The 26382-nt window shown below is 34.0% G+C and overlaps 2 protein-coding genes across 3 annotated transcripts in view; one reads left to right on the top strand and one right to left on the bottom strand.

Moving 5' to 3' along the window:
- Positions 1 to 7193: 7193 nt before the first annotated feature.
- The window catches only part of LOC126697207 (U-box domain-containing protein 14), a 70009-nt gene continuing 50820 nt past the window's right edge, over positions 7194 to 26382 (top strand). Inside the window, exons 1-4 of one of the 2 annotated variants that reach the window (XM_050394096.1) lie at positions 7194 to 7767; positions 8834 to 8950; positions 9155 to 9568; positions 9673 to 11215. In XM_050394096.1, the coding sequence (XP_050250053.1) occupies positions 7483 to 7767; positions 8834 to 8950; positions 9155 to 9568; positions 9673 to 10755 (1899 nt within the window). In that variant the 5' untranslated portion in view covers positions 7194 to 7482 and the 3' untranslated portion in view covers positions 10756 to 11215. Of the gene's footprint in view, positions 7768 to 8833; positions 8951 to 9154; positions 9569 to 9672; positions 11216 to 26382 lie in introns of those variants that run through there. The other variant, XM_050394097.1, reaches the window with a different exon arrangement.
- LOC126697208 (vacuolar protein-sorting-associated protein 33 homolog) lies at positions 14207 to 25047 on the bottom strand. Its single transcript, XM_050394098.1, has 22 exons — positions 24874 to 25047; positions 24744 to 24783; positions 24375 to 24455; positions 23915 to 24109; positions 23721 to 23831; positions 23523 to 23588; positions 23218 to 23325; positions 23058 to 23102; positions 22129 to 22185; positions 21601 to 21695; positions 20452 to 20503; positions 20245 to 20301; positions 19749 to 19811; positions 19552 to 19658; positions 18658 to 18780; positions 18424 to 18505; positions 18229 to 18299; positions 17332 to 17412; positions 15503 to 15560; positions 15358 to 15416; positions 14908 to 15001; positions 14207 to 14561 (listed from the first exon to the last, which is right to left on the bottom strand). Exons 1-22 carry the CDS (start codon positions 24924 to 24926, stop codon positions 14472 to 14474), a joined length of 1788 nt encoding a protein of 595 aa, XP_050250055.1. The 5' UTR covers positions 24927 to 25047; the 3' UTR covers positions 14207 to 14471.

The following is a 26382-nucleotide window of genomic DNA, read 5'->3' as shown; positions in this document are numbered from 1 at the left end:
ACATATGTTTTTCTCATTAAATTTATAACATCAACCTTTTCTTATTTTCCAATATTATTTTGATTTCAATATGAAATAGAAGATCTTAATTACATTTACATAATATTTTATATTTTATAATCTTTTTGAGTAATCTTTTTTTATTCTTCTAGAATTCTTAATACCTTCAAAGTGGCCAAGAGGAAGATAAATAGAGAGGGTGCTGCAGATGGAGGTAAGAGTCATGATCCTTGATCTTATGCTAATGGAGGTTGAGATTGTTCTTCAAACTTTGGTACTGCCATTTATTTATTTATTTATGATGGGATAGGGATAGTGAAAATTACATCTCATGTTCGTCCATATGGCTCGTCCATGAGCCTTGAGCCAAATGTTCAAATAGACCGTCTGAGCAAAGGAGTCGTCCACAGGCAAAGCACATGGGCGATTCACATAACACACTTTGTGTGAACAAAAGAGTCACATGACACTTAGAAATCCTCAGGTATAGATTCACTCACGTGTGTGGAAGATTCGAGCCACAAAATCTTAGAGCGGTTACCAAAGCCATATCCATCACCACAGATTCCTCCTAAGTGCGTAACTTCCATCAACGGTTGTAATTCCTATAGCCGTTGAGGAAGTTATGTCTGGACTCACTAATTTCCACAAATCTTGGGGAAGTTACTAATCCAATAACCGCCCCAAGATTCTCTATATAAGGACCGATATGAATCAAATCAAGGTAAGTGTGCTTTCTGAGATTTTACATCCGATAAAGTTGGAATTCCATTTCTTGTGAGAAACTAACTTAGCCAACAGAGGGTGTTTGGCTGGTCCACTCTGGTCCGCTTTTGATTGTGTGTTCATCATTGTAGGCCTTCCACAACCACTAGTAGCCCACCGAAGCCGGAGCATTCAGCCTACTGATCCTGTGCAGCATCAAAAACAAAATAAAATGGAAAGAAAACATACCCTCAAGACGAATGTGACCTAGAAGGTTGGTAAAAGGTGGGAAGGGGGCATTACCCACAGCAGCTGGGTCCCCAGCACAATTTCCATAAATAATAAAAAATTCTTTTTTCCAAAGCCTGTCAGACAAGCTACAACCCTTTATTAAACTATAGTAAGAGCCCCTGGACGAGAACTGGTAAAAACCAACAGACTTCTTTATCTCCGAAGGCTTATAATAGTAAAGGAACTCGTCCACTGTAATTAGACAATTCCCTTCCAGTGCCTCACGCCATAGTACTTGCATGGCAACTATCGTCCTCCAACCATTGGGGTTGAGCTGGTTAGGTCCAATACCCAACCTATGGAGGAGGTCTCTGCAAAAGGGATTTAGAGGAAACCTAAGGCCAGCTATAAGATAGGAATTGTATACCCCTAAACCAGAGGAAGGAGAACAGCACCATTCTCCGACCTCAGGTAGACGAGGGTTAAGCTCCCTAGGAATCTAGTATCTATCTACAAGAGTTTTTAACTTGGCAGTATCTAAGGTGGACGCTACCTTTGGGGCACAACTATAAATGACGTTTTCATCATCCTCTTCCTCGTCTTGAGGAGGGCTAAGTGGCTGTCTAGGCGAGCTAGCCCTAGATCCAGAAGCCATCCTACGTTGTAGTTCCTAAAATTCCTCGAAGGGAATGCCAAGAACCCCAGACAAATAATGCTCGTCTGAAGAATCACTACAGGCTATGCTACCTTCGCTACTCTCATAACTATCCTCACTCCTAGAAAAATCGTCCTAGTACTCGTCTATCTCCCTCTCTAAACTACTAGACGAAAACATGGCTTAAATGAAGAAAGATTAAGACGAAGACCTAAAAAGGAAAAGGAAGTACCTGATAGAACTAGGAGGAGAGCTAGACGAGGCTCTTGGACGAGATGGCAGAAAGGAAATTGAGAGAAAAATGAGGGGTAAGAAAGGGAATGCACCTATTTATAGGCCCCAGAAACAGGGTCAGCGAAGCGACGCACACCATTCAAAAAGTGACACGTGGCAGTTCCTTTGGGAAGCGAGATCGACGCAACAGGTCAACCAATAGTTTCGCGACACATGGCACACAAAAAATAAAAACTTGATTAAAATCATATAAACACATATTAAATCACAACAATATCCTGGACGACCCCTTGAACAAGGAGGCAACTGATGGGATAAAGAAAAATTAGTTATCTCCAATTCATCCAAAGGTCTCATCCAGGACCCAGAGAGCAAGCGGGATCAGAAATCACCCATGGATGAGAAGGATGTCCATGGACGAGAATATCGTCCATGGACAATGAAATCGTCCATGGACGATGATGAGACGTCCAAGAACGACCAAATCGTCCATGAAATGGATAGACGAACGTGCAACACTGGGGAAATTCTCAATATCTTGGAATGGTTACCAAACCCATGATTATCGCCATAAATTCCTCAAATACTTAACTTCTATTAGCGGTTGTAACTTCTGTAGCAGTTAAGGAAGTTATGACTGGACTCATTAATTTCCACGAATCTTAGGGAAGTTACTAAGTTAATAACCGCTCCAAGGTTCTCTTTATAAGGACCGGTCTGAATCAAACCAAGGTAGGTACATTTTGAAATTTTACTCCTACAAAGTTGGAACTCCATTTTTGTGAGAAATTAACTTAGCCATCGGAGGGTGTTTGGCCGGTCAACTCCGGTCCTCTTTTGATTGTGTTCATCCTTGTAGGCCTTCCACAGCCACTAGTAGCCCACCGAAGCCGGAGCATTCAGCCTACTGATTCTGTGCAACATCATGTTACATCACTCTATATTTATTTATTAGATATAAATTTTAACAAATCCACCGTTGAATTATATTCTCTTTTTATAGTTTACATGCTTGCAAAATTTTAAGATGGTTTAAGATCAATAACTATGTCATCAGTCGTGTTTAAATCTTAAGATTTTGCATTAAAAAATTTGCATAAAATATGGACTTCTAGATCAAATAGTAAGTGGCATTTAATTGACACAAAACTTGATAAAAAGTTATTAGATAATATAACATTACTTATATGGCGTTTGATATGGGATAATGTTTTAAAATTCTCAGGAATGTTTAAAGATTCTCATATTTGATTTAAATCACGCTAGGGAATCAGATGCCAAGGGAATCTAAATTCACCCTTTAAACCCCTCTCAATAGGAGGAATGTGGATTCCCTTTAAAACATGTGGGTATCTAGATTTCCAAGTTTAAAGGAAATTGTATTTTTTATAAATTGACAATTTTAACCATTTTTCCTTATCATTTAAGTAATTAAGATAAAATATAAAACAAATTATTAATATATTTTCCTTTGTCTTTATCTTTTCCCACCAAAATAACATAAACAGGATAAACAACTCTGTTGATGTATTCTTTAACATAGTTCTATTTAGGTTTCACATGTGGACCAAAAAAAAAGTTTGAAGGGGACCCTCTATTATTACCAGGTATTCACTTTTGTTGTTGTGTGTATGTTGCTCTACAAATTATTAATATTTTTTTTTATTTAGAGGAATTTTTTTTTTTTAAAAGGACTTGGTAATTCACATTCAAATCTAAGGATAGAATGGGAAAAAAATTATTTTATTTAACATTCTTAAGAATAAACCAAATATTATCATCTCACATTCCTAGGAATTTTAAGAGATTCTCAATAAAACCAAATATAGGAATAGCTACATTCTTAAGCATCTAGTTTGTAAAGAATCATATTTTTAGAAATCTAGATGTCAAAAATAATATGAATTCTACCGTACCAAACACCACATTAGAGTTTTTTTTTTTTTTTTTTTTTTTTTTTTTTTTTGTTGTGAGAAAGCACCACATTAGAGTTAAAACAAGGGAAAAGTCTTGTATCACAAAAAAAAACCACAACTAGCCCATGTAACGAGTGTTGTGTCTTTTTTTGTAACTTTTTTTTGTGGTACTAAAGTACTATAAAACAAAAGACAGGACGCCAAGATGGATGATATACATGGCCCATATGCCCGATATGCCGTCCACGTCATGGCTAGTCTTTTGGGCAAGACGCGTGGCTCCTTCGAAATGAATCAAGAGTGAGATAATGTGCTGACATGACATTTTGTGGTTTGTCTGTGTGGCATCAGGCATGTTATGTTTTGCCGGCGCAACCACCTCATTGCCAACAAAGCTAGTTTTAACGCGCTGTTGACCAAACCCATCTTGACACGTTTGCACTTCGTGGCTTTTGTAGCTCCATCTAGTCGGTCGTTGTTTACAAAGATCAATATCTCACCTAACATATCTCCACCTTTTTATTTTATTTTTTTATTTAATCATTTGGTGTTATTGTTTTCATTTTACACACATCAAAGATGTTATCTTAACTTATAATACTGTTTTTCACCTAAATCTTTGGCTTGTTTTCATTTTGATTTTTTACTTTAAAGATTCAAGTTCAATTCCACATTTATAATGTGACAAGATAAATGAAAGTTGAAACTTAGGAAATATTTGTAAACAAAAATGTAAAGAGATATTACTTACTCGTAGCAGTCTTATAGTTTAATTGACATATTTCTATATACAAAGTTCTTGTGGATCTAAAAGAAAAAATAGTTCAAATTGTGGGGTTAGCATAAAAAAATTTATAAACAATGAGTAATTGGATCATATTTCCTTAGATTTTCATATTACGTTAACATAACATAAAATGATTATACCAATTACCTCTCCACAAGTTTAGGACATTACTATGTTTTCAATGTCACAAGTATTTAAATTCTCGTTGTATATATCTTATATTTTGTGGGAAAAAAAAAAACAAAAAAGACATTCTAATATGTTTTGTATGGTTGGAACAATTCAGAAATGTTTAATTAAATAGTTTTTAAATTATTTGATGGTTGCTTTGCAGCATTGATATAGAGAGATGTTACATCTATAACATTTTTACAACAAATCACAAGTGGTTAGTTGTTATTGGTTCAAATTTGAAACTAACATTAAGATTTTTTTTTGCCCCAAGAATTGAACCAATATTAATTAATTTAATAAATACCCCTCATTGTTTACGTTTTAGTTTTTAATCAATGCATAATTTTTCCACCAGTTATTTTTGTGGTGAATTAAATTTAAACAATAATGAGTCATAGGTCATGAACATTAAAGTCTCGTTATTTTCTATGGACCCAACTAAATATTGCATATTCAGCGAAAAAAAAATAAAAAACTAAAGGCCCGTTTGATACGTGTGTTTAAATAACAGTTTTCAATTTTTTTAGAAATACGTGTGTGTGAAAAATATATAAAAATACATGTAATATTGTTTAAAAACTTAAAACATGTGTTTAAGTTTATATACCAAACGGTCCTAAATATTGCATCAAACATGACCGTTAACTTTTTAAATGTAAATTTCCACATCATTATATTATATTATAGACCATACAATAATAATATGGTCCAGTTGGCAATTAGCTATTGGTTAGTATGGTCTGGGTTAAATTCAAGTCGAGTGTAGCCAAGTCTTTCGAGGTTGGTACCTGGAAAGATCCTGGCCGTCCAATTGACAATTCTGCGCGGGAAGGAAAGGCAACTACTCTGATGATAACAAGCAAAAGCTGCCTGGTCCACAACATTGGCTTTCCTCGTATGGTCCAATATACCCTTCTTTTTTCTTTTTCTCTTTCCTTTTGTTTTGCTTAAATCCTTAAACCTTTATATTTTTTTGTTGGTCAAGAGAAATAAGATAGGCACAACTTTTGTTACAACTTTATGCGTGTGATTGTAAATAGTGAAAAAAAAAAAAAAAAGTAGGATCTTGTGTAAAAATAATAGTTCATTAATCACAATTGTACATGCCATTAAGTTGTGACAAAATGTGTGATTATAGAAAAACTATTTTACCATTTATTTTTTTAGTTCATCTTCAGTATTTTTTTAACTAAAATTTCCTTTTATTTTAATGAAAAATTGCCACATCACATACTAACTAAATAAAATGTGGAAATTAAAACCCACCACCACTTGTTATTGTGTATTTAAAACAAAAAGACGCATCTAGTTAAAAAAGTATTGGAGGTAAGCCAAACCCTTTTTTTTAAAGGTTTTCAACCCATGACATTTACTCCTAATAATAGTTCTTTATTATCAAGTCAAGACACCAATCAGTTTTTGGTGTAAGCGAGAATTGAGCCTCAAATCTCTTATTCAACTATCAGAGGTTTTACTAGTTGAGCTAACTGAAATCCATATTTTACTATATTATTGGTAGAGCTATATTTGTAAAATCTCCCAAAAATATAGTTGAAAATTCTTTTGAACACGATTCAAAAGAGTTACAAACCTAGATTAAGAAGCTAAGTGCACGTGTGTGTATATAAAAGGAAGTCGGTCTCGTGTTTTTACCAAATTAATCTATTCCCTACTCATGAAACATCACAAAAATTCTATAGACCAATAATGTAGTAAATTGAACTTTAGAGCCTTCAAATTTACGTCGCACTTCAAATCAAAAAACCTATTACTCGAATCCCCTCTGGGATAAATACAAATTAATACTCCCATTGGCTTCACACGGTAGGGAGCTTCAAAAATTGTTTTTACATCTTGGGAAACTTTAGAATTATTATTATTATTATTATTATTATATACTTTTTATAAAAATTCAAATAACTACTTTCCATTGAAATAAAACAAAGAAAAATCAATTCTAGAAGGTTCTAGTTCTGACTCATGAGTTATGACCTTGAAGAAAAGAAACCCTTGTATACTTTAGGAAATTTTAATACATGTCAAAGATAGTAAAAATCAATTGGATTCTCCAAGATGACTTTGTTTTGTTTTTATTGTTTTTAATGGAGATCTCGTACTTTTAATATCAAAAGGTAAAAATAGGGGGAAAAAAAATTAAAGGTTCTAGACATGGTGTCCACATTATTGTTTCCAAAACTATGTTTTTTTCCGAAAATAAAAGACAAACAAACCAACAAAAACATCCACATGTGAAAAATGAAATTAAAAAAAAAAAAAAAAAACAACATATATGCAGAGGACAATATTGTCAAAAAATAATAAATAAATAAATAAATAATATATTGGTACCATCTCCCTCCATTCCAACTTCCTCACCAAACTGGTCAACAGTAAATCAAAAAGACTTAAGTAACCAATTTCCCAACTTGTGTTTCTAAAAATTTCTAATAATCCCATAATTAATTATATAAAACTTTCCAAAGGCTATGATTACATGTTAAAAATACTTCCATTTATTTATATATTACTATTAAAAAAATTTATAAATCTTTGTTCCATTCTTTCTTAAACCTCAAGTCTTTACAACCTTAAGACCTATCTTTCTTTCAGTTTCAGAATTCTCAGACATCCTCTGCAAAAATTCACGTGTTTTTTATCTTTCCAATTATACCCTTCAATTCCTTAACATATTTCCCAACCAATCCAATTCTCAAGCTCAAAACTTTTTTTTTTTTAATAATAATTTTTTGCTTTCTTCTTATTGAATCGGGGCGACTCAGATGGGTCCGATGGAGGATTCTCAGGAGGGCGAGTTGGTTCTGAGTCGGCTCAGTGAGTCGACGAAGGCGATCTCTGAGTTATCGGATTGCCGAAACGTCTGCAAGAAGATGTATGGGAACTTGGTTCGGAGAGTGAAGCTGCTGAGTCCTTTGTTTGAGGAATTGAGGGACAGCGAGGAAGGGCTTGACGATGACGTGGTTAAGGCTTTTGAATCGCTCAGACTCGGTTTGGATTCTGCTACCCAACTTCTCAACTCGGTCAACGGTGGCAGCAAGCTCTATCTGGTACTTTTTCTTTGCCTTTTCTCTTTCTTTTTTTTTCTTTTTTTTCTTTTTTTTTTTAAATGAATCGATTTCTGTTTGATTGCTGACAATGAGAAAAGGAGGAGGGAAAGTGGGATTTCTTTGTTTGGGCTAAAATGGTGAAGAATTTGACCTTTTTTTTAAAAGCAACCCCAAAGAAATCATCATTCTATTTTATATTTGGTTTTTAACTCAAAAGTCAAAACACACACACACACACAAGGAATTGTTGAACAGAAATAAAAGTTGGGTATATGTTATAGTTTGTGGTTTATGAGGAATTGAATCGCATAAATAAAAGTTGGATATTTTTGTCTATATTCTTGTTCAAAGTGTGATTTTGGTATATGAGATCAGAGAGTTAAAATAAGAATCCAAGTGTGCCCATTGAATTTAGGAAGAGATTAAAACTAGGACCTAAGTTTCTTATGAACCAGTTTAGAATAATCTCAATCCATTTAATAGATATGTGACTTGTATAAATGATTTAATGAGTTTAATACACATGGATGGTCTTATGAACCACCATGTAATTGGTTGGAGGAAGACCTTGTTTTTAATAAAAACTGATATGGTTATAGATTTTGGAGTTCCTTTTCTGTTTAATGTACATGAATGTTGTCTTATCAAGTCGGATTTGCATATGCATGTTAAGAAATGAATTCCACAAAGCTTGGATTTTTTTTTTTTTTTGGTGGGGGGGGGAGGGGGCGGGGTGCTTTGAGAAATGAGAAATGAATTCTTCTTTTCTTAGATGAATGAGTTCTGCATTTCAGTGAAAAAGGTATGAGATGGTGATTACAGTTGCTTCTGTACTTGAACCGTGATTTGCTTAGCTAGAACTAGATATGGGCATTTTTTTTTTTTTTTTTTCAGGTCGTCTAGTACAAACTAATGTAACCATCAATACTACAAACTGTTAAATACATTTTCCACCCAGCAGTATGATACTTTTACTGTGTAATTTGGCTTAATTTCTATTCTTGTTTCTCAACAAGTTGATTTTAAATCATTAGTTTTGAGGTATGAAATGTCTTACTTGTCACAGGCTCTTCAAAGGGAAAAGATTGCTCAAAAGTTCCACTTGGTGACAGAACAAATTGAAGCAGCATTGAGTGAGATTCACTATGATAAACTTAATTTATCTGAGGAGGTTCGCGAACAGGTACTTTTACAACCCAACTTATTTTGAAGAGAATTAACAGCATATAATTCAGCAGTAGTCTTTACCCTTTTAATTTCAATTTTAAAGAGTAAATAGTCCTGAATGTTGTCTAAAATACTGTTCATAAATGAATTTTAACGAAAGTAACATTTAGTTGATTTGAAAGTTTTAACAATTGGTGGGACATTTTTCTATTTCTTTCAGATTGAACTAGTACATGCTCAATTCCAAAGAGCCAAGGGAAGAATTGACACACTTGATTTACAACTAGACATTGATTTAGCCACAGCACAAAAAGAAAAAGAACCCAACCCAGCAGTACTTAAAAGACTTTCTGAAAAGCTGCATCTCAAGACTATCAATGATATAAAGAAAGAGTCACTTGCGTTCCATGAAATGGTTATCTCAAGCAACGGAGATCCAGGGGACTGCTTTGAAAAAATGTCATCCCTCTTTAAGAAGATTAAGGACTGGGTTCTGACTGAAAATTCTCAAGTGGAGACCTCTGAGGGTGAAAAGGGCTTGATTAAGCACAGATCTCCTGTTATCCCAGATGATTTCAGATGTCCAATATCTCTTGAATTGATGAAAGATCCTGTGATTGTCTCTACTGGACAGGTATAAACTGGCAGCTGCCTTCACAGTTTTAAGTTTACAACAGTTTATTTGTATCAGACTATCAGTAGTCATTACTAAAGAAATATTTACCTTTTTTTTGACAGACTTATGAAAGGTCTTGCATTCAAAAATGGCTTGATGCAGGACATAAAACCTGTCCTAAGACACAGCAGACACTGTTGCACACAGCCCTAACTCCTAACTATGTTTTGAAGAGTCTGATTGCTTTATGGTGTGAAAGCAATGGTGTCGAGCTTCCAAAAAAGCAAGCGAATTGTAGAAGCAAGAAATCAGGAGGAGGCAATGTTTCAGACTGTGATCGTGCTGCTATTGATGCCTTATTGGAAAAACTAGCAAATGGGAATACAGAACAGCAAAGAGCAGCTGCTGGTGAGCTCAGGTTGCTTGCTAAGAGGAATGCAGATAATAGAGTATGCATTGCTGAGGCAGGAGCCATACCACTTCTTGTAGAACTATTGTCTTCTCCAGATCCCCGGACACAGGAACATGCTGTTACAGCACTCCTCAACCTTTCCATCAATGAGAGTAACAAGGGAACTATTGTGAATGCAGGAGCAATACCTGATATAGTAGATGTATTGAAAAATGGCAGCATGGAAGCTAGAGAAAATGCTGCTGCCACTCTTTTCAGCTTATCTGTAATAGATGAGAACAAGGTGGCGATAGGAGCAGCCGGGGCTATCCCAGCTCTTATAACATTGCTTTGTGAGGGGACTCCAAGGGGGAAAAAGGATGCTGCTACCGCTATTTTCAATCTTTCGATCTATCAGGGAAACAAGGCAAGGGCTGTAAAGGCTGGTATTGTGACCCCATTGATGAGATTGTTGAAGGATGCTGGAGGTGGGATGGTGGATGAAGCACTTGCAATTCTGGCCATTCTTGCTAGCCATCAGGAAGGGAAGACCGCAATTCGTCAAGCGGAGCCAATTCCAGTCTTAGTGGAGGTTATAAGAACTGGTTCCCCACGCAACCGGGAGAATTCTGCAGCAGTATTGTGGTCATTATGCGCAGGTGATTTTGAGCAGTTGAAACTATCAAAGGAGTTTGGTGCAGAGGAGGCATTGAAGGAACTGTCAGAGAATGGCACGGACAGAGCGAAGAGAAAAGCTGGAAATATTTTAGAGCTCCTCAACCAAATTGAAGTGGGTGCTACTGTTAATACATAAAATTCTAGCTGTATTTTAGGAGTTTGTTGGAGCCATATTTTGCATGAAGAAAGTTTAATTCCTAGATATGTTTCAGAAAGCTGTGCAGGAAATCTAGTTATATAAGAATTTATACGTGAAGAAAACTCAATTTAGCGTTTCAGTTGGTGTTTATCTACAAAGAAATATGCTTAAGGATGGCATGTATCGGTTATGTGGGAATGAAAAGCAGGAAAGATTGTCGACTGGAACACTTATAAATCTGACCAGCATGTTCAAGACCCAGCCTTTTGCAACGAAGGGCAGCATGGCATGAACGTTTTCACAGAACTTTCATAGCATGCGGGTGGTCAAGTGTACATTTGTAACTCTACCTAAATGCTTCATCAATTTTCTGTTGTTGTATATGGTGTTGTAGAAAGAGTTATGTCTCATATTCGTTTATTCATAATGACCAAATAAAATGTTACTTTATGGTGCAGTGTCTGTGTTTATTACGGTGAGAAAATATTAAAAAAGCTAAATTTTCTGTTTCAACTTGCAAGTTTTACTTTGTTGTGGGTTATGGTGACGCCAGAACACTAAATTCTTTTTTCCATCTCTTTTTTTGGGGGTACATCATTAATACTGCTATAATATCTCTAAAAATTCAATACTCAAAAATCCAAGAAAATTATTTTGAACATGTTACAAACCTAGACCAAGAAGCTGACTACAAATACCAAATAATTTTTCCATTGCCTTCACAGTAGAGTGAGTTTCAAATTTGGTTTTTGTTTTCAAGAATTTTTTTTTTTTTTTTTTTATTTCTCAGACTCCATTTAGTATTGATGTTATTGTTTATTTATTTAAAATGAATTTCAATCAAATTTGTAAACTGGATACATCAAGAGAAATTGCACTAGAAATGGAACTAGGACAATCTTCAATCCAAGCTACATAATTTGAAACATTCTTAGTGTTTTGCAGGTAAGTGACAGGCATGTTATCATTCCATTTGAGACCTGTTTTACAAACCTCCTATACCAACCTCCCTTTGTTGTTTGAAAATAACTTCGTCCACTTCCACCTTATATAACTTCCATCAGGTGGTTTGCATTTTGTATCCTCCCTAGTGCAAGTTAGTTGTGTGATGGCCTGGTCATAGTGAAACCCTGCAAGGATGTTCGAAGCTCTCTTCACCACTTCTAATTTTGACAGCTTCTTGCGCCTATGTCTAACTTCATTCCATCTAGTGTTGTTGTTAGTTAGTTTAATGGAATTCATTTTCACTGGATTTAACTCAACAGGTAAAAGTCTTTCACCTGTACCAAATATATATATATAGCATCCTCCGAGCCTCTGTTGCAAAAGATGATAATCCCTATTACCACTATGATCAGACTTTGGTTGAACATGACTCAATTGCTACTCCAGACTTAGCTAAAGACTAATTTCTTGCTTCAACTCTATAATTGCAAAAGACAATACTATCAGTACATACTAACAAAATTGCTGAAGTCACTACTTACATCACTATGGTTTGCATATACCAACAAAATTGTTGAAACTATTGCTTACATCACTATTGTCAGCACATACTAACAAAGCTGATGAAAACCTGCAGAATTGTAAAAAAATCAAATTTACTATTCACTATTCACTATTCAAATAATGCTTAATTTTGCCTATAAAAAGGCTGCTTCTCTTTAATTGTAACCAGAACTTAATTTTTAGCTTTCATACAAATATCTAATCTTGTAAGCTTTCTTTCCTACTTGGAAAAACCTGTTTCTACCTCTATTTCCTGTAGGCTGTAAGTATTTGTTTTGCCAATATTTTTTTTTATGGAGAAATTTTTTGACAATATTGTAATTTATTTTGTTTATGTTTAAGTATTGACTTATTTACTTTATTTTTTATAATATTACTTTATTATTTACTTGACTTGACTTTATTATTTACTTTACTTATATATAATATATTTACTTTAGTTTTCTTCATTAATATATATATACACACACATTAATTTCTTGCCTTGATCATAATCATAAAAACAATTATAACGAAAATGGGACATCATAGATTCAAATTGAGTAATTCTTGGACCACAACTTTTCCCACAATTTTTGCCACAACTTGCTCACATGGCAAGTTGTAAGTGGTGAAGTAAAAGTGGTGGATTCACAACTCCAAACTTATCAAATGAGTAAGTTGTGGCAAAAGTTGTGATCCTAACATTTTTTACTCAAATTTTATTATATGTATATAAAAAAAGAAGAAGAATTCCTCTATTAAAAAAAACACAAATAATAAGAATCTATCTCATAGAAAGCTCATCATATTTGTTTTAGCAAGACATCTTCAAGCAAAAAACCTTTATGTTAAAATAATCCTTTATGTAATTTTGATGTGCTGACTGGGGCAATCTCTTTGATTAGCCTTAATTGAATATATATATTTTGACAATAAATAGTTTTGGTAAGTTTGTAAAATGGTAACAAAAATTAATTTTAGCACTCTACACAAATTGCACGTTTAGGGATGTAAACAATCCGGTCCAGTTGATCTTTTGCAATTTTTAGGACCGGACTGGTATATTACAACCCTTGACCAAACCTAACCTATTGGCCACTGGTCCCAACCGGTTCGGGTCCAATAGGTCCTAGTCAGTTAGGTCCAAATTTGGGCTCGGGCTTGCACTGATGATGGGCTATTGGCAAATAATTTTGGGTTTTTTTCTTTTTTCTTTTCCTTTTTTTCTTTTCTAATTGATTCAAAAATGCCACGTTCAACCTTTAGGCTGTTCTACCATTGCATTCTCTAATTTCTGGTAACTTTACTTTACTCCCCCTTAATCCAAACTAGCCATTACGGACAACATTATTACATTAATTAGACCATTCATAGCAAAAAAATAAAGTCCAAAAAACAGCCCAAGCTATATATGCAAATGCCTTGATCAGCCAGCACACAAACACATTCTCTCTCTATCAAATCTGTGTGTGAATAAGGGTTTATCTTCTAACGGGTTTGAATTGGGGAAAGACCCAAATTAAACAGATTTCTCCGTTAGATCCAAGCATGTGTGATTTTTTTATAATAAAAAATTGTCATGTCATGTCATCACTCTATTAGACACATAGACAAGAAAACTAACATAAGCAGTAAGAGGGACTATTATTGCTTATTTGTTAAAATTTAGGAACTAATAGCATGCATTTGAAACTTCAAAAATTAACAATGTATTTCACCCAAATTTAAACATTGTCTTTTGGACTTGTTGTGTACGAAGAAATATCTTTTAAGGATGGCGTATATCAGGTGTTATATAGGTTGTAGATGAAAAGCAAGAAAGATTGCTTCTAAATCTGATCATCGATTATGGACTCCATTTTCATTTTTCTGGTAACATCACCTAAGGCATACCATGCTCTACACTTTCTTCACAATTTCATGTATGCAATGCTGAAAGTCAATAGCCATAAAAAAATAATCACAACAATGTGGAAATACTCTCTTCCAATTCAAACCAAATAATTCCTTCCAAGGGTTGCTGGGATTTGACCTCGCAAAATCAATACAGAAAAGGTGAAGCCAGAAAACCGTACACGCTACTCTCAACAAGCTAACAGATATATAATCAGTTCAACATGCCCTACAAGGGCTTCAAGTCAGGCCAACAACCCTCAGTTTCTACTCTCATAGCCAGTAAAACTTTACAAAAAGAAAAAGAAAAAACAAACAAAAATTTCACCTTAGCCCAACCTCTCTACAAATGTTTCAGCTAAGCTATGCCCACTGACAATTTTGGTTGTCCCAACAATCAAATCATATGCCATCCCTTCCTGCAAGAACAAGTTACTCAAACATTATAGAAACCTAAAAATGAGGATGAAAATAGACATCATTGCAACTGGTTAATCAGTCTGGAACACTAAAGCAAGATGCACAATTCCATGAAACTTGTCATATCTGTAACAAAATTAATCTTTGATTTGCCATTTACAGTATAACTTCAAGAACAAAAAGACCATTATCACCGGTTAGTCAAATCAGGGCTGGTAATGACCTTCAGAAATTTCAAAACTTTGAAGTTTGGAAGAAAAATGGTCAGGTTTTACAGTATGTTACAATTCAAAAAATTGTTAAAACAGATGAGTAAATTCCATATATGCAACAAATTTGACACACCTGAGCACTGAGAAATCGAAGAGCGGAAATCTCTGCAAATGTTATGCCTCCAATGAAGACAACGAGAACTAGAGACCGCCTTCCATCAGCAACTCTGAATTATGTCAAGAAGTGTCAGAATAAAGGAGAGTATAGCATTCTTTTTTCTTTTTTATTGGTAAGTTACACGTGCACCAATGGATTTTGAAATCATGACCTCATCCTCAATCCCATACTTATATTAAGTGACATTATTGTATTTGAAAATAAAACTACAGTAAAAATTAGGGGGCAACTGCTTCAGCTATGGAAATGGAATGTGATACTGCTCCTTATATTATCAGCAAAGTCTAATGTTCATCTGTACAGGCTTATCATCATTAAAAGATTTGCTGTCACTAAAGACAAAATGACCCAACATAAGAAAGTCAATAAAGAAGAATCCTAGATACTAGGACGAGCTGAACATACTTGTCTATATTAGCTGAAGCCTGCAAGGTGTCATATGATGGACTGCTTGAGAATCTGCCCTGTAAAATAGTACAGCATACAAGAGTCACCTAAATTGTGAGGATAGAAAAGAGATCCAAAGAGTGCATGATCATGAGAAGTTTACCCTTTTTGTTTCTGAATGTGGTCCTGGTAGCAGCTTCAGGATTTCTTCTATAGGACGCCTGAAGGGTCAAATTGTTACTTTCAAGAGAAAATAAAATTTTCCTAAAAAGTTCAAATTCATAATCCAAAAGCAGCGAGAATCAATTGTGGTAATTGTTGTAAAAGACCAGTTAGAACAATTGTAGATATTGTCACAATGGTGTCTTGACTTCTATCCCATGAATGGAACCAAGACATTTCTATGGGCCACAAAATAAGTGGGGTATTCAGGGGGTTCAACAAAGGCCATGTTATGGCCATGTTCCAATGCCATAGGATCAAGAGATCAACATATTAGGCACCTGTCGGGTAATGAAACTTGTCTCAGACACCTAAGACCAAAAGACTTTAGCTACTACGCCACATACAAAGATAACATAGCCTTAACCCTCGTTTGGGAGGAGGGAAAGAATGGAATGGAATTGAATGAAAAGAATAATTTTAGAATATTCCTTTCTTTTCCTTGTTCGGGAGTTTTAACGAAGTTCATTCCCTTATTCGGAAGTTTAAGTGAGAGGGAATGAAATGGATAAAGATGGAACACTCATTCCTCTCTATTCCCTCATAACTTCAAATTTTTATTCCCTCCAAAATTGGGAGGAATAAAAGGGATTGGAATGAAGTTTAATGAAATTTTTCACTAAAACTCCCAAAATACCCTTATATATTCAGCCATTTATTTTAAAACAAGGGTCTAATAGTAATATTGTGATAAAATGGTTTCATTCATTTCTCTCTGTGTTACTCTCAAACAAGGTTACTTACCTTTCATTGCTCTGTTTTGAAACTTCCTAACAACTTTACTTAATTTCATTTCATTCCTTTCCATTACTTAAATTCATTATATTCCATCTATTCCATTCCATTCCATTATTTACTCATTCCATTACATTCCTTTATGAACTCTCAAATGAGTATTAGAGAACTTTTAGCCAAAAAAAGAATAAAAACATAAAATTATAAAATTATTATTTAAAAAAAAAAAAAAAAAAAAAAAGCCTTAGATCTCATCACAACTATCACTCTTTGCAGAAACAAACATGTGTAAACATTATATAAATACAAATGAGCCATCCTTGCTCAGTTACTCTACACATGATAGCATAATAAGCCTGTCTGTTACAGGTCTTCAAGGAAGAGGCTGTGCCCATCATGTTTCAAATGTCAACAAAATAATAGCAATGCTCTCAATATAAAAAAATTTGGCAGAGTTTAAATGTGCGTGTGAAAATTTGGGGGAAAAAAACCTTCATATGTTATTTATGAAGACAATCAAGACACCCCCAGAAATTGAGGTAGCACATGATGCGTGAGCTTTGATACCAAGACCCTTATTGGAGTCTTATCACTTAATGTGGCAATTTTAGAATTGAAAGGTTCTAAGGAACCTAGAACTAACTATGATGATTTAATATAAATCATTAAAGCATGATGGGATCACTGATCCACTTCAAGAGGCTGCTGCCAGTCACATTGGATTTGCTTTGGTTTGAACATTATAAGGTTTCCTCTTTTTTCCTTTTTTCAATTTAGTAATATTAACAACAATACTAAAATAAGACCAGGATTTTTTTTTTTTAATTTTTTTTTTCCATTATTCGCCCCAAAAGTCAATTTGTAACAAGAATTAGGCCAAAGAGAATTGATGAATTAAGGCAATAATCTATCTTTTTTTTCCTAGGTTAAAGGCAATAATATGTATTGCTGACAACAAGAACTTGTAAGAAACTTAGAAAATGACCTATCCCAAAAAAATAAATAAATAAATAGCAAATAAAGAATCAATCTGACCATCCAGACCGCACAGCATGCTGAACAAGACGGATACTAAGAGGTGCATATCCAGAAAATACGTAGGCAATATCATTCGGGCTGTTACATAAGAAAGCACATAAAAAGTTAGGAAGAAACACAACAGTGCTATGGGGAAATACAAACACCCACACAAATAAAATAAAATAAAATAACCTAAAAACATTTTACATGGCTAGATTCAGAATTAAGTGTATTATAATTTCCTATGTAATAAGGAACAGCTTGGAATGCATAAATATGGTGCAAGTAGTTCCAGAAACTGCAGAATTTGTTTTAGTGACACCAAGAGATGAGAATCAAAAGAGATAAAGGGAGAGAGGGAATGAGAGCCTTAATAGATATGAATTGTAAAACTGGCTAAAGAAAGAGCAGCCATATCCATAATTCATCATCATACAGCTTTCTGAGAAAAACTTCTAAATATATAAGCACTGGAATATGAAATCCACCATGAAAAGACCTATATAGAATTTAAAAGCGAATATCGAGCTTATAATCAATTCCATCTTGCTATTATAGTTTGCTTCTGCCCACCTAATAAGTGTTTCAGCATCTACCGAAGTAGCTTATGCTTATAAAAATTCTATGACGCTGTACAGTGCATCATCCCCCCATAGTGTTTGGTTTTGCACACCATGAACAATAAGGTCATATAATTCTATCAAATGAGCCACCCCAGTGATGAGTAAATAATGTAGGTGCTCACTTGTGCCATATTGCAAAATCTGGGTACGCTAAAAGGGCACAAATCAGTGTGAGGAATGTAAGACATGCAAGCTATGAGCCCACCACCCTAGATGTAAATGTGGACCAAACTCTTAATATTTTCAATTATGAAGAAGAACCAAATCACAAGGTCAAATAGAATAATACTTGGCTGTATCAGTGTCCTCAACAACAAGTTGTAGAGCACGTTTAATTGTCAGCCAGTTGCTTTTTGACTCCTGCAAGGTTAAGATGATGTTACCATGAATCCAATAATTTGATAAAATCCACTTAACATAGCCAGTTGACTATAAAAATCAAATATAGGAAATGCTAGATTATAAAGGCAAAATGACACCAAACCTGCTTTCTGAGCAACCCAGCTTTTTCTAAATTATTCAGTGTCGCCATGTGCTCAAATCCATAGCTGTGGAGTAGTTCTCTCCTAGACCAAGAGTTGAAACTAATAAATCAATAAAAATACACATCCACAATAGTACATAGGTAAAAATTGCTACAAAATTCAATTGCCAACAAAATCAAAATATGGAAGACCCCAAGGAATTAACAGTAATGATAATATGCATGAAGTCTTGCCTCAAATAGTCAAACTGCTTTTTGGGCAACCCAGAACTTGTAATGGAAAATAAGATGAGAAGGCGTAGGACATTGACAAGAGGCTCCTGCTTATGGATCAATTCTTCAATGTACTCAAAGCATCTGCATTAGTTTCATGCTTTTGGAAATTAGGATAGGGGACTGAGAATCCATAATTAGTATTTATGACAAATTGAAAGGAGTTGATCTTGAGAAATGACTTGAAGATACCAAAAATGCATAGATTTTAGTAACCAAAGAAAGATTATAAATACAATTGCTTAAAAAGAAAAAGGAAAAAAAAAATGCCATTTCAGTTATTCCATATGATACAAGTAGCACAGGTCAGAAGACTCTGAACAGCTACTATCACCAATCAAAAAGGGGGGACATTTATTATTTATACTTGATTGAATTTTGAAGTGCGCTGCACCTAAAAGATGCCAGCACAGTTCGTTAATCCAACAAAAAAAAAAAAAAAAAATCTTTGAGTAGAGTGGTTGGATAGCTTTGATGCATTCCAAAGATGACAAACAATAATCTGGTTTTAGGTTAAGAACAATTGGCGCTTCTGAAAAGTCAAATGTGTGTCAGGAACAGAAAGACCATAAGCTGATTGTTAAACAAACAAACACGATAATAACATCATAACTACATGGCCATAGGCAGCACATCAACCCTTAGTCCTGAAATTGAGTAAACATGATAATAACATCATAACTACATGGCCATAAGCAGTGCATCAACCCTTAGTCCTGAAATTCAGTAAACCATTTACTACCCAATCAGCATGCTTTTGCATTGAGTATATTCACATATATTATAAAGCGAAAAGCATATAATCAACACATTAGGCCTTCAAAAGTTGGAGATAACAGTAGAAATTGTGCTCACATGTCATAACTCTGTGCCTCAACAATTGTGTGTTCCATGTCAAGTTGCCCAAGAAAGGCTGGCTTTGATGTGAATGTCGACAGATGCTGAGCAAGATTTATGTGCCTCTGAAGCAACAAATTCCAGAAAATTAAAATCAATTGGAAACACACATATTGATCTCGAAAATGAAAAATTAAAAGTAGGAAAATACTTACAGTCATTTCTGGCAACGAGTTCAGCTTTTTGACAAAGTCCTTTAATTCAGAAACTGACTGTGTCTGTGCACAACATAGCAGTCCGTTAGAAAACATTTACAAAATCATTTAACAGTCTAGAAAGGAAGGTATTGAGATACTGATTGTGTTTTGTGGAGAGAACTGTATGTGTGGTATGATACAAGAAGTTGAAAGTGCACATCATCTGATACATAAATAATCTTCTTCTTTTTGTTCATAAGTAAACGATCACATAACAATCATGTTAATCCCTCAATTATGGGTTGAACTATTCAACCATGCATGCAATTACATCCAAACAAGTAAGTAACAACTATAGCTAATACATATTTTACTAAGGTACTTGAATTTTATAGCAGCGAAGTTGGACAAATGTATTGTAGCACTAACATCAGTTTCAAGGAAATATTCAAGTTTGCATCAATCATAAACACAAAAGAGACTGCAATGTTCAGATGTTAAACCATTCACTTACAGTTGTTGTCACTTCTGTGTAGTCCTGCTTCATGGATGTTGCTTTCTGACGTAGAATCTGCAATCATACTGCAGATGGCAATTAAGAAAATAGAACTCCAAGAAGAATAATGGGATTTTTTTTTTAAACAACTGACAAGAGACAGATTTGGAAATTGAAGTATAAGCTATGATTGCAAGTAATGTAAACTGGTTTAAATAGATCAACCTGGACAACAACTTCGAAGTTGAGATCCCGTATCTCCTTAAACAGCTTGTCACTAACAAATTTAGACCATCAGCAGTAAGTGAATGTGACAAGAAGGAAGAAGAGAAATAAGGTGGAAATAAAGAAGTGGAAAGGAACTAAAAAACCAAGAAGGAAAAGATATATTTAGTGAAAGCATTTGGGACAACTGGCAATTCTTGCATCAACAAATAATCCAAGAAAAATAGAATTAGTAAATAAATAATAGTTTGGCACCAAATTGATGTTTTCCCTTATGTACCTACAACTAACAGATGGTATGCATGATATCAACAACATTAAACAGTTGGAGCATCTAACATTCTAAGGTGCATCTGTAAAAACTAGGGAAGTAATATAATAACTATCTTAGGACAAAAGGGCTTTGTGGAACTGTGGAAGTGAATCTACCAAAAAGGACACTCCACACAACATTAGAACATCCAAGGCTTAGCCGCCACAATTTAACAACCAACCCCCCACCCCCCCCGGGGTAAAATTTCATGAGTATTAGTGATTAGATATAGTACAGAGATATTAGCTTTTTCATCCTTTAGGTTATTCTGGAAAATAAGCATTTCATAAAAAATAAAAGAGAGAGAGAGACAACAGAAAGAGCATAAACATTTTGAAACTCAATTTTTGGAATTCTTAAGATGCTTTGTGATATGCTCATGTGAAACCAAAGGTTTCTTTATTGCTATCCTCATAGGATCTGCAGAATTTTGTACTCTTTGTTCCCTCATTTGTATGCCTTTCTAGTAAATTATGCATATCATATTCTAATACAATTATTTGATCCATAAGTACGATAAGTTTAGAAACAATTTTCGAACAGTATACATCACTACATACACACACATACATAGCTTCATGGAGAATTTGAGGCTTAGCCACCAAATTGAACGTAATATTTAGCCATATCTTAGGAAAAAAATCAGTATAACTAGAAACAAAAATTAAAAAGAAAAAAGAACATGACTTTGGATTGAATAGACGGAGGAAAAGAATCATGTCACTGACCATGATTAGTTTATGGAGGATCTGTGGCTAACCCCAAAATTTTGGAACTAAAGCTTGGTCGTTGTTGTCAAGAGCAGCAAGATATATCAAGCAGAGACAATAATTTACCTTGAATTAAGTGGAACTTTTATCTTTTTTCCCTCTTGTTGGAGACCCATGATAGATGCATCCAGCTCCACAGAACCATTATTGACATGCAGACACTGCAGTAAACGTATTAGAGAGGTTATAACAAAATTGATATAACCAGAACCAATAGGTATCCCATTTCAGGCCCATGCAAGAAAGTAACAAAAATAATTTCTCCTAAAAGATTGAGCTTTAATGATTTAGCTTGAGCATAAATAAAACTAAAACAATCTGATGGTCATGCAATTAGAGGTTCAGTAGTCTCACAAGTCCATGTAATGTAATTTTGACCAGAATGGATATAAGATAAAGGAAAAACACAATGTTAAAAACAAAGTCAAATTCTTAATGGAGGAGGAGTTTTCACCAAGCTAATTGAATTTGTATAAGAACAATATGAGGACTATAAATCATTAAACTTGTCAATCACATCATTCCAGGGTCATAACTATCATGCCAGGTAACAATTATGCATTGCATAAGTATGGGCCAACTTCCTCTGCTTACCTCATCAATTAGCCCCTCATATGTTAATTGAGACAACATAGGAGTAACCATGTCCACCTGCAGCCGAGGAATAGTCAACTTTAAGCAACAGCAAGGATCTATAATATCATAGACATTATGAATCTACAACTAAGCATTGCAAAAGTAGCTCAAAAATGAGAACTAGTTTAAAACCTTCTCTTTTTTTTAATATGTGACTCAGATTTTGAAGTGTGCCAAACTGCCAGCTCTTAATAAGAACTTATAACTCCTTTCTTTATTATCAACTTCTCTATATTTCTCTACATTCTTCTTCCGATAAGAAACTGGATTTGTGGTATTACAGAACAGAGTAAGCATTTAAATCTGAAATTCTTGACAAGAGCCTACGGAAATAAATTATTTGGAAATTGATTCATTTTTAATAACAATACAGATTCAACTCTAAAACAAATTAAAACCAAACCCACAAGTCAATATTTTAATGAAGTTAGATTAGTAAGTATAAAAGTATTGGTTTTTTTAATTTAATGTAAAGGGTATTTTTATTCATTTTCATTTTGGGCTTATAGTGCAGTTAGTTGTGCTTAGTCATCTTCTTCTCTCTCTCTCTCTCTCGCACTTAGTCATCTTTTGGAATATAGGTTTTTCAATTTAATGTCATTTTTGGTCCCTTTTTTTTCGACATGTAGTGCACTGAGTTGTCTTTAGTAAACTTTTGGCTTATATTTCATGTCATTTTTAATCTCTCTATTGGATTAATTCTAGGACCAACCATACATGGCTTGTTCTCCAATTCGAAAAGGTTTTAAAATTTGCTTGTCCTCCAGGCATAAGGTAGGTTAAGAAAATACACAATTTTTAAACACATGGTTGCATATCATTTGCAACTAGCATGACTTCACATTAGAGAACATACGGTAAAATAGAGGGAACGAAGAAAAGGTTACCTCCCTATCTAAAAGGATGAGTGTATTTATCTCTGGCACAACCATCTGTAGTAACGAACAAAACATTAGTGGGAGGCAGTGAAGTGTGCATCATTTTATAAAAATGCATTTTTTTCAACTTAGTTTGCATAAAAAGGAGCTTGAAGCTGTAGATAATTACATCAGGTGAGTTAACAGGTTCCTCTGCTTGCATACGGTTTAGAATGTCTGCAACACGCACTGATGCTTTGCCTTTGGCTCTCACGTTTGGTATCACTCCAAAAGAAAACTATAATACATAAATCAATGCAAACCTTTCAGGTAAATGCAAAAATATACAAGAAGAGCATATAACCATATTAAATATCTGCATTCATAAAAGATTTATTATATTTCTAATAAGTATTCTCTCTTTATAGGTCAAATTATTTTAAGGCTTCATCCCTTATATGAATTAACTAAATTACATTAGTAAAATCTCACGACCTCAAGCTTGTGAATTGCTTTAGCGATATGCCAAAGAGAGCTTGTATCACCATCAACTTGGCTTTCCTAAGATGTACGGAAAAAAAAAAAAAAAAAAAAAAAAAAAAAAAAAACAAAAAATAAAATAAGACATCAGAAGCACAAAGAGAAATAATTAATATAAATCAGCAGAACGGACAAAAACAAATTTTTACGTACTTTATAAGCAAGGTCGAGTTCAAATGATAATACATCCTCGTCCAATGGAACTATGTACAATGGGTACTCCCCTATAGTCATCAAACTATAAACATTTTCCTCTTCAAGGATCTGTAAAACCAAAGGCTACTCACCATAAATACATACACATAGCATGGGTTTTACAAACAGAAAGACTGCCAACAAACATTTACCTTCTCACATACAACTGTGCGGCGAGGGACAAAATAAACAAAGTATTCCCTTTGAAATCCCTTTGATACATCATCGTGAACATTCGAACATATGAATTTCATTAAATCGAGCTGAGAACGAACAAGGAAAACCACTTTGATGCAGTCAGTTTGAAGGGGGTCAGCTGAAAGATGCCGCAACTCAACCCCATGTTCCTGTTTGTAATTAGCAGAAATTTCTCAAAAATAGCAGCTACTTATTATCAATAATTCCCATTCATTAGAGCTCTGCTAGTTTCAGCTGGGCTATACTTTTCACCAGCAAAATATTTTCGAAGATAAAATACTGAATCTAAACAAAGCTATTTATAATGATTCCAAAAAAATCTAAAATCAAGTGCACGTTGTAATGACTAAGTGTACTTTTCTTCATATAATCTAAATTCCATTGAAGATGTAAGTAGAGTTTGAGAGAAAATGCCTTAAGAAGCGATGTTTGTATGATCGATGAGAGAGAACTCCCGAGCTTCGGATCAATAACCAAGCACTTTTTCCCTCGAATCTATAAATCCATGAAAATTTAAATACATACATAAATAAATAAATAAATCAATCAATGTTTATCATCAATTTCAACAAAATTTCAAACACTAGAATGTTCCTAGTGATAAACAAGCAATGCGAACTGAATTAGAATCCTAAATCCGATGTTCCTCAATGTTTGGGAGCCAGGAAAGCATAGATTCCACTTATAACTGAAAAACAGCCAGAGACTTCTACTAACTATATAATTTTTTCTCGGGAACCAAACAGAGAAATGATAAAGAGATAGAGAGAAAGAGAGACTCACATTCTTGAGAATGTTTAGGAGCTCCTTCTGTGACTGTTCTCTGAATATGAACCAAAGACCAATTAGCAAACGAGAATTGAATTGTTGTTATAGAAGTTGATTGCTGTGGAAAAATTAGGGTTTAGCGTACCTTAGAGATGTGAGATTGAGAGGAGCATTATCTAGGTTCGGAATCTGAGCCATTGGAGCGAAGTTTCTCTCTGTGCAGGGAATTTCTCTTTTCTTCGCTGGCACAAGAAGACGATCGCAGAAGTTGAAAGCTTCGAATGGGCCTGGACCCTGTTTCCTGGGCTTTCATGATTTGGGCTTTGGAACGAACCGAGCTGAACAATATTAAAGCTTGGTACATCTTTGGATTTTTTTTTCAAAATAACACCAATTTTTAAACAATTTTGTTAGTTAACATTATTTTCAAACTATTTAAGAAACTAATATCTCGAATATTTAGAACTCAATTTTACTGTAGCAACTGAAGCATCACAGACTCAATTTCTATGAAAAATCACGTGGAAATCGAGTCTTACAAACTAAAGTTTCACAAAAGAAATCAAAACTTAGGGAAGCTCAAATGGAGAACTTTGGTGATAGATCAAGACCCAGAGAGAAAATCAACAAGAAGAACGAAGAAACTCACCCAAAGACGCCGAGAGCTTGATTTCAATCGCCGCCGCCACCACCTGGTTTTGATCTCTCTAGTTTGTTGTTTTTTTGTCTTCATGGTTTGGGTTTCGTTAGAAAGATCTCTTTGGTTTGATCTCTCTGTTTGATCTTTTGCTGTTTTTTTGTCTTTGTGTTTTTGTGGAACTCAAGTCTCACATACTCGATTTTCATGTGAATTTTCATAGAAATTGACTTTGTGATACTCGAGTTGCTACAGTAAAACTGAGTCTCTAATACTTGAGATGTTAGTTTCCTAAATAGTTTGGAAACTATGCTAACTAACAAAATTGTTTGAAATTTTGTGTTATTTTGAAAAAAAAAAATCGGTACATCTTTTATCAAATAAGCTCACAAAAAACTCATGACTAAGTGTATGTTTGGCATGATTATTTTTGCTAATTTATTTTACTATTTAGTTTATTTTTTCTACTATTCATGGGTCTCACTATACTTTTTTATACTATTTATGGGTCTCACTATACTATTTCAACCAATATTTACCTTTATCTACAGTATTTTCGACAAAGTATTTTCAGTTTTAGAAAAATAAGCGGATTCCAAATAGGTCCTTAAAATTGTTTTTATAAATTTTAACTACGAATAGACTATTTATATTTTTAATAAATGATAAATAATAGTAATTTGATATCGTATGAATATATTTACAAACTTACACAATTCAATTTTAAGTCTATCGAAGAATATTTTGAGACAAGTATAGATATTAAAATATAATATTATATATAAGCTAAATCAAGTTTATATTTATGTTGACGAGTTTGTTCAAGAAGTTATCATTTTGTTTGAGCTTGACTTGTTTAGGTTTGAATTTGAATTTTTTGTTAAACAAATATACATTAACAAGCTTTTTCTTAAGCCAAACTCAAAATTTTTGTTTTTTTTTTGTTTTTTTGATGAGTAGCTAAACTCGAGTTGTTCCTAAATAACATTGTTCTTTTACAACCTTAAGCAGACAATA

The sequence above is a fragment of the Quercus robur genome, chromosome 8, assembly GCF_932294415.1.
Source record: "Quercus robur chromosome 8, dhQueRobu3.1, whole genome shotgun sequence".
Classification (NCBI taxonomy): domain Eukaryota; kingdom Viridiplantae; phylum Streptophyta; class Magnoliopsida; order Fagales; family Fagaceae; genus Quercus; species Quercus robur.
Note: the sequence above shows the minus strand (reverse complement) of the source record. Positions and strands in the feature narration are given on the sequence as shown.

Bases quoted from the DNA above. Each gene is read 5' to 3' on its own strand.
- LOC126697208 (XM_050394098.1), bottom strand. From the start codon at position 24,926: ATGGCTCAGATTCCGAACCTAGATAATGCTCCTCTCAATCTCACATCT. The intron at 22,186-23,057 runs GTAACCTTTTCT...CCTCGGCTGCAG, and splicing joins TCATCCTTTTAGATAGGGAG to GTGGACATGGTTACTCCTAT. The intron at 20,504-21,600 runs GTAAATTATTGT...TAAATTTGTTAG, and splicing joins AAAGTTCCACTTAATTCAAG to TGACAAGCTGTTTAAGGAGA.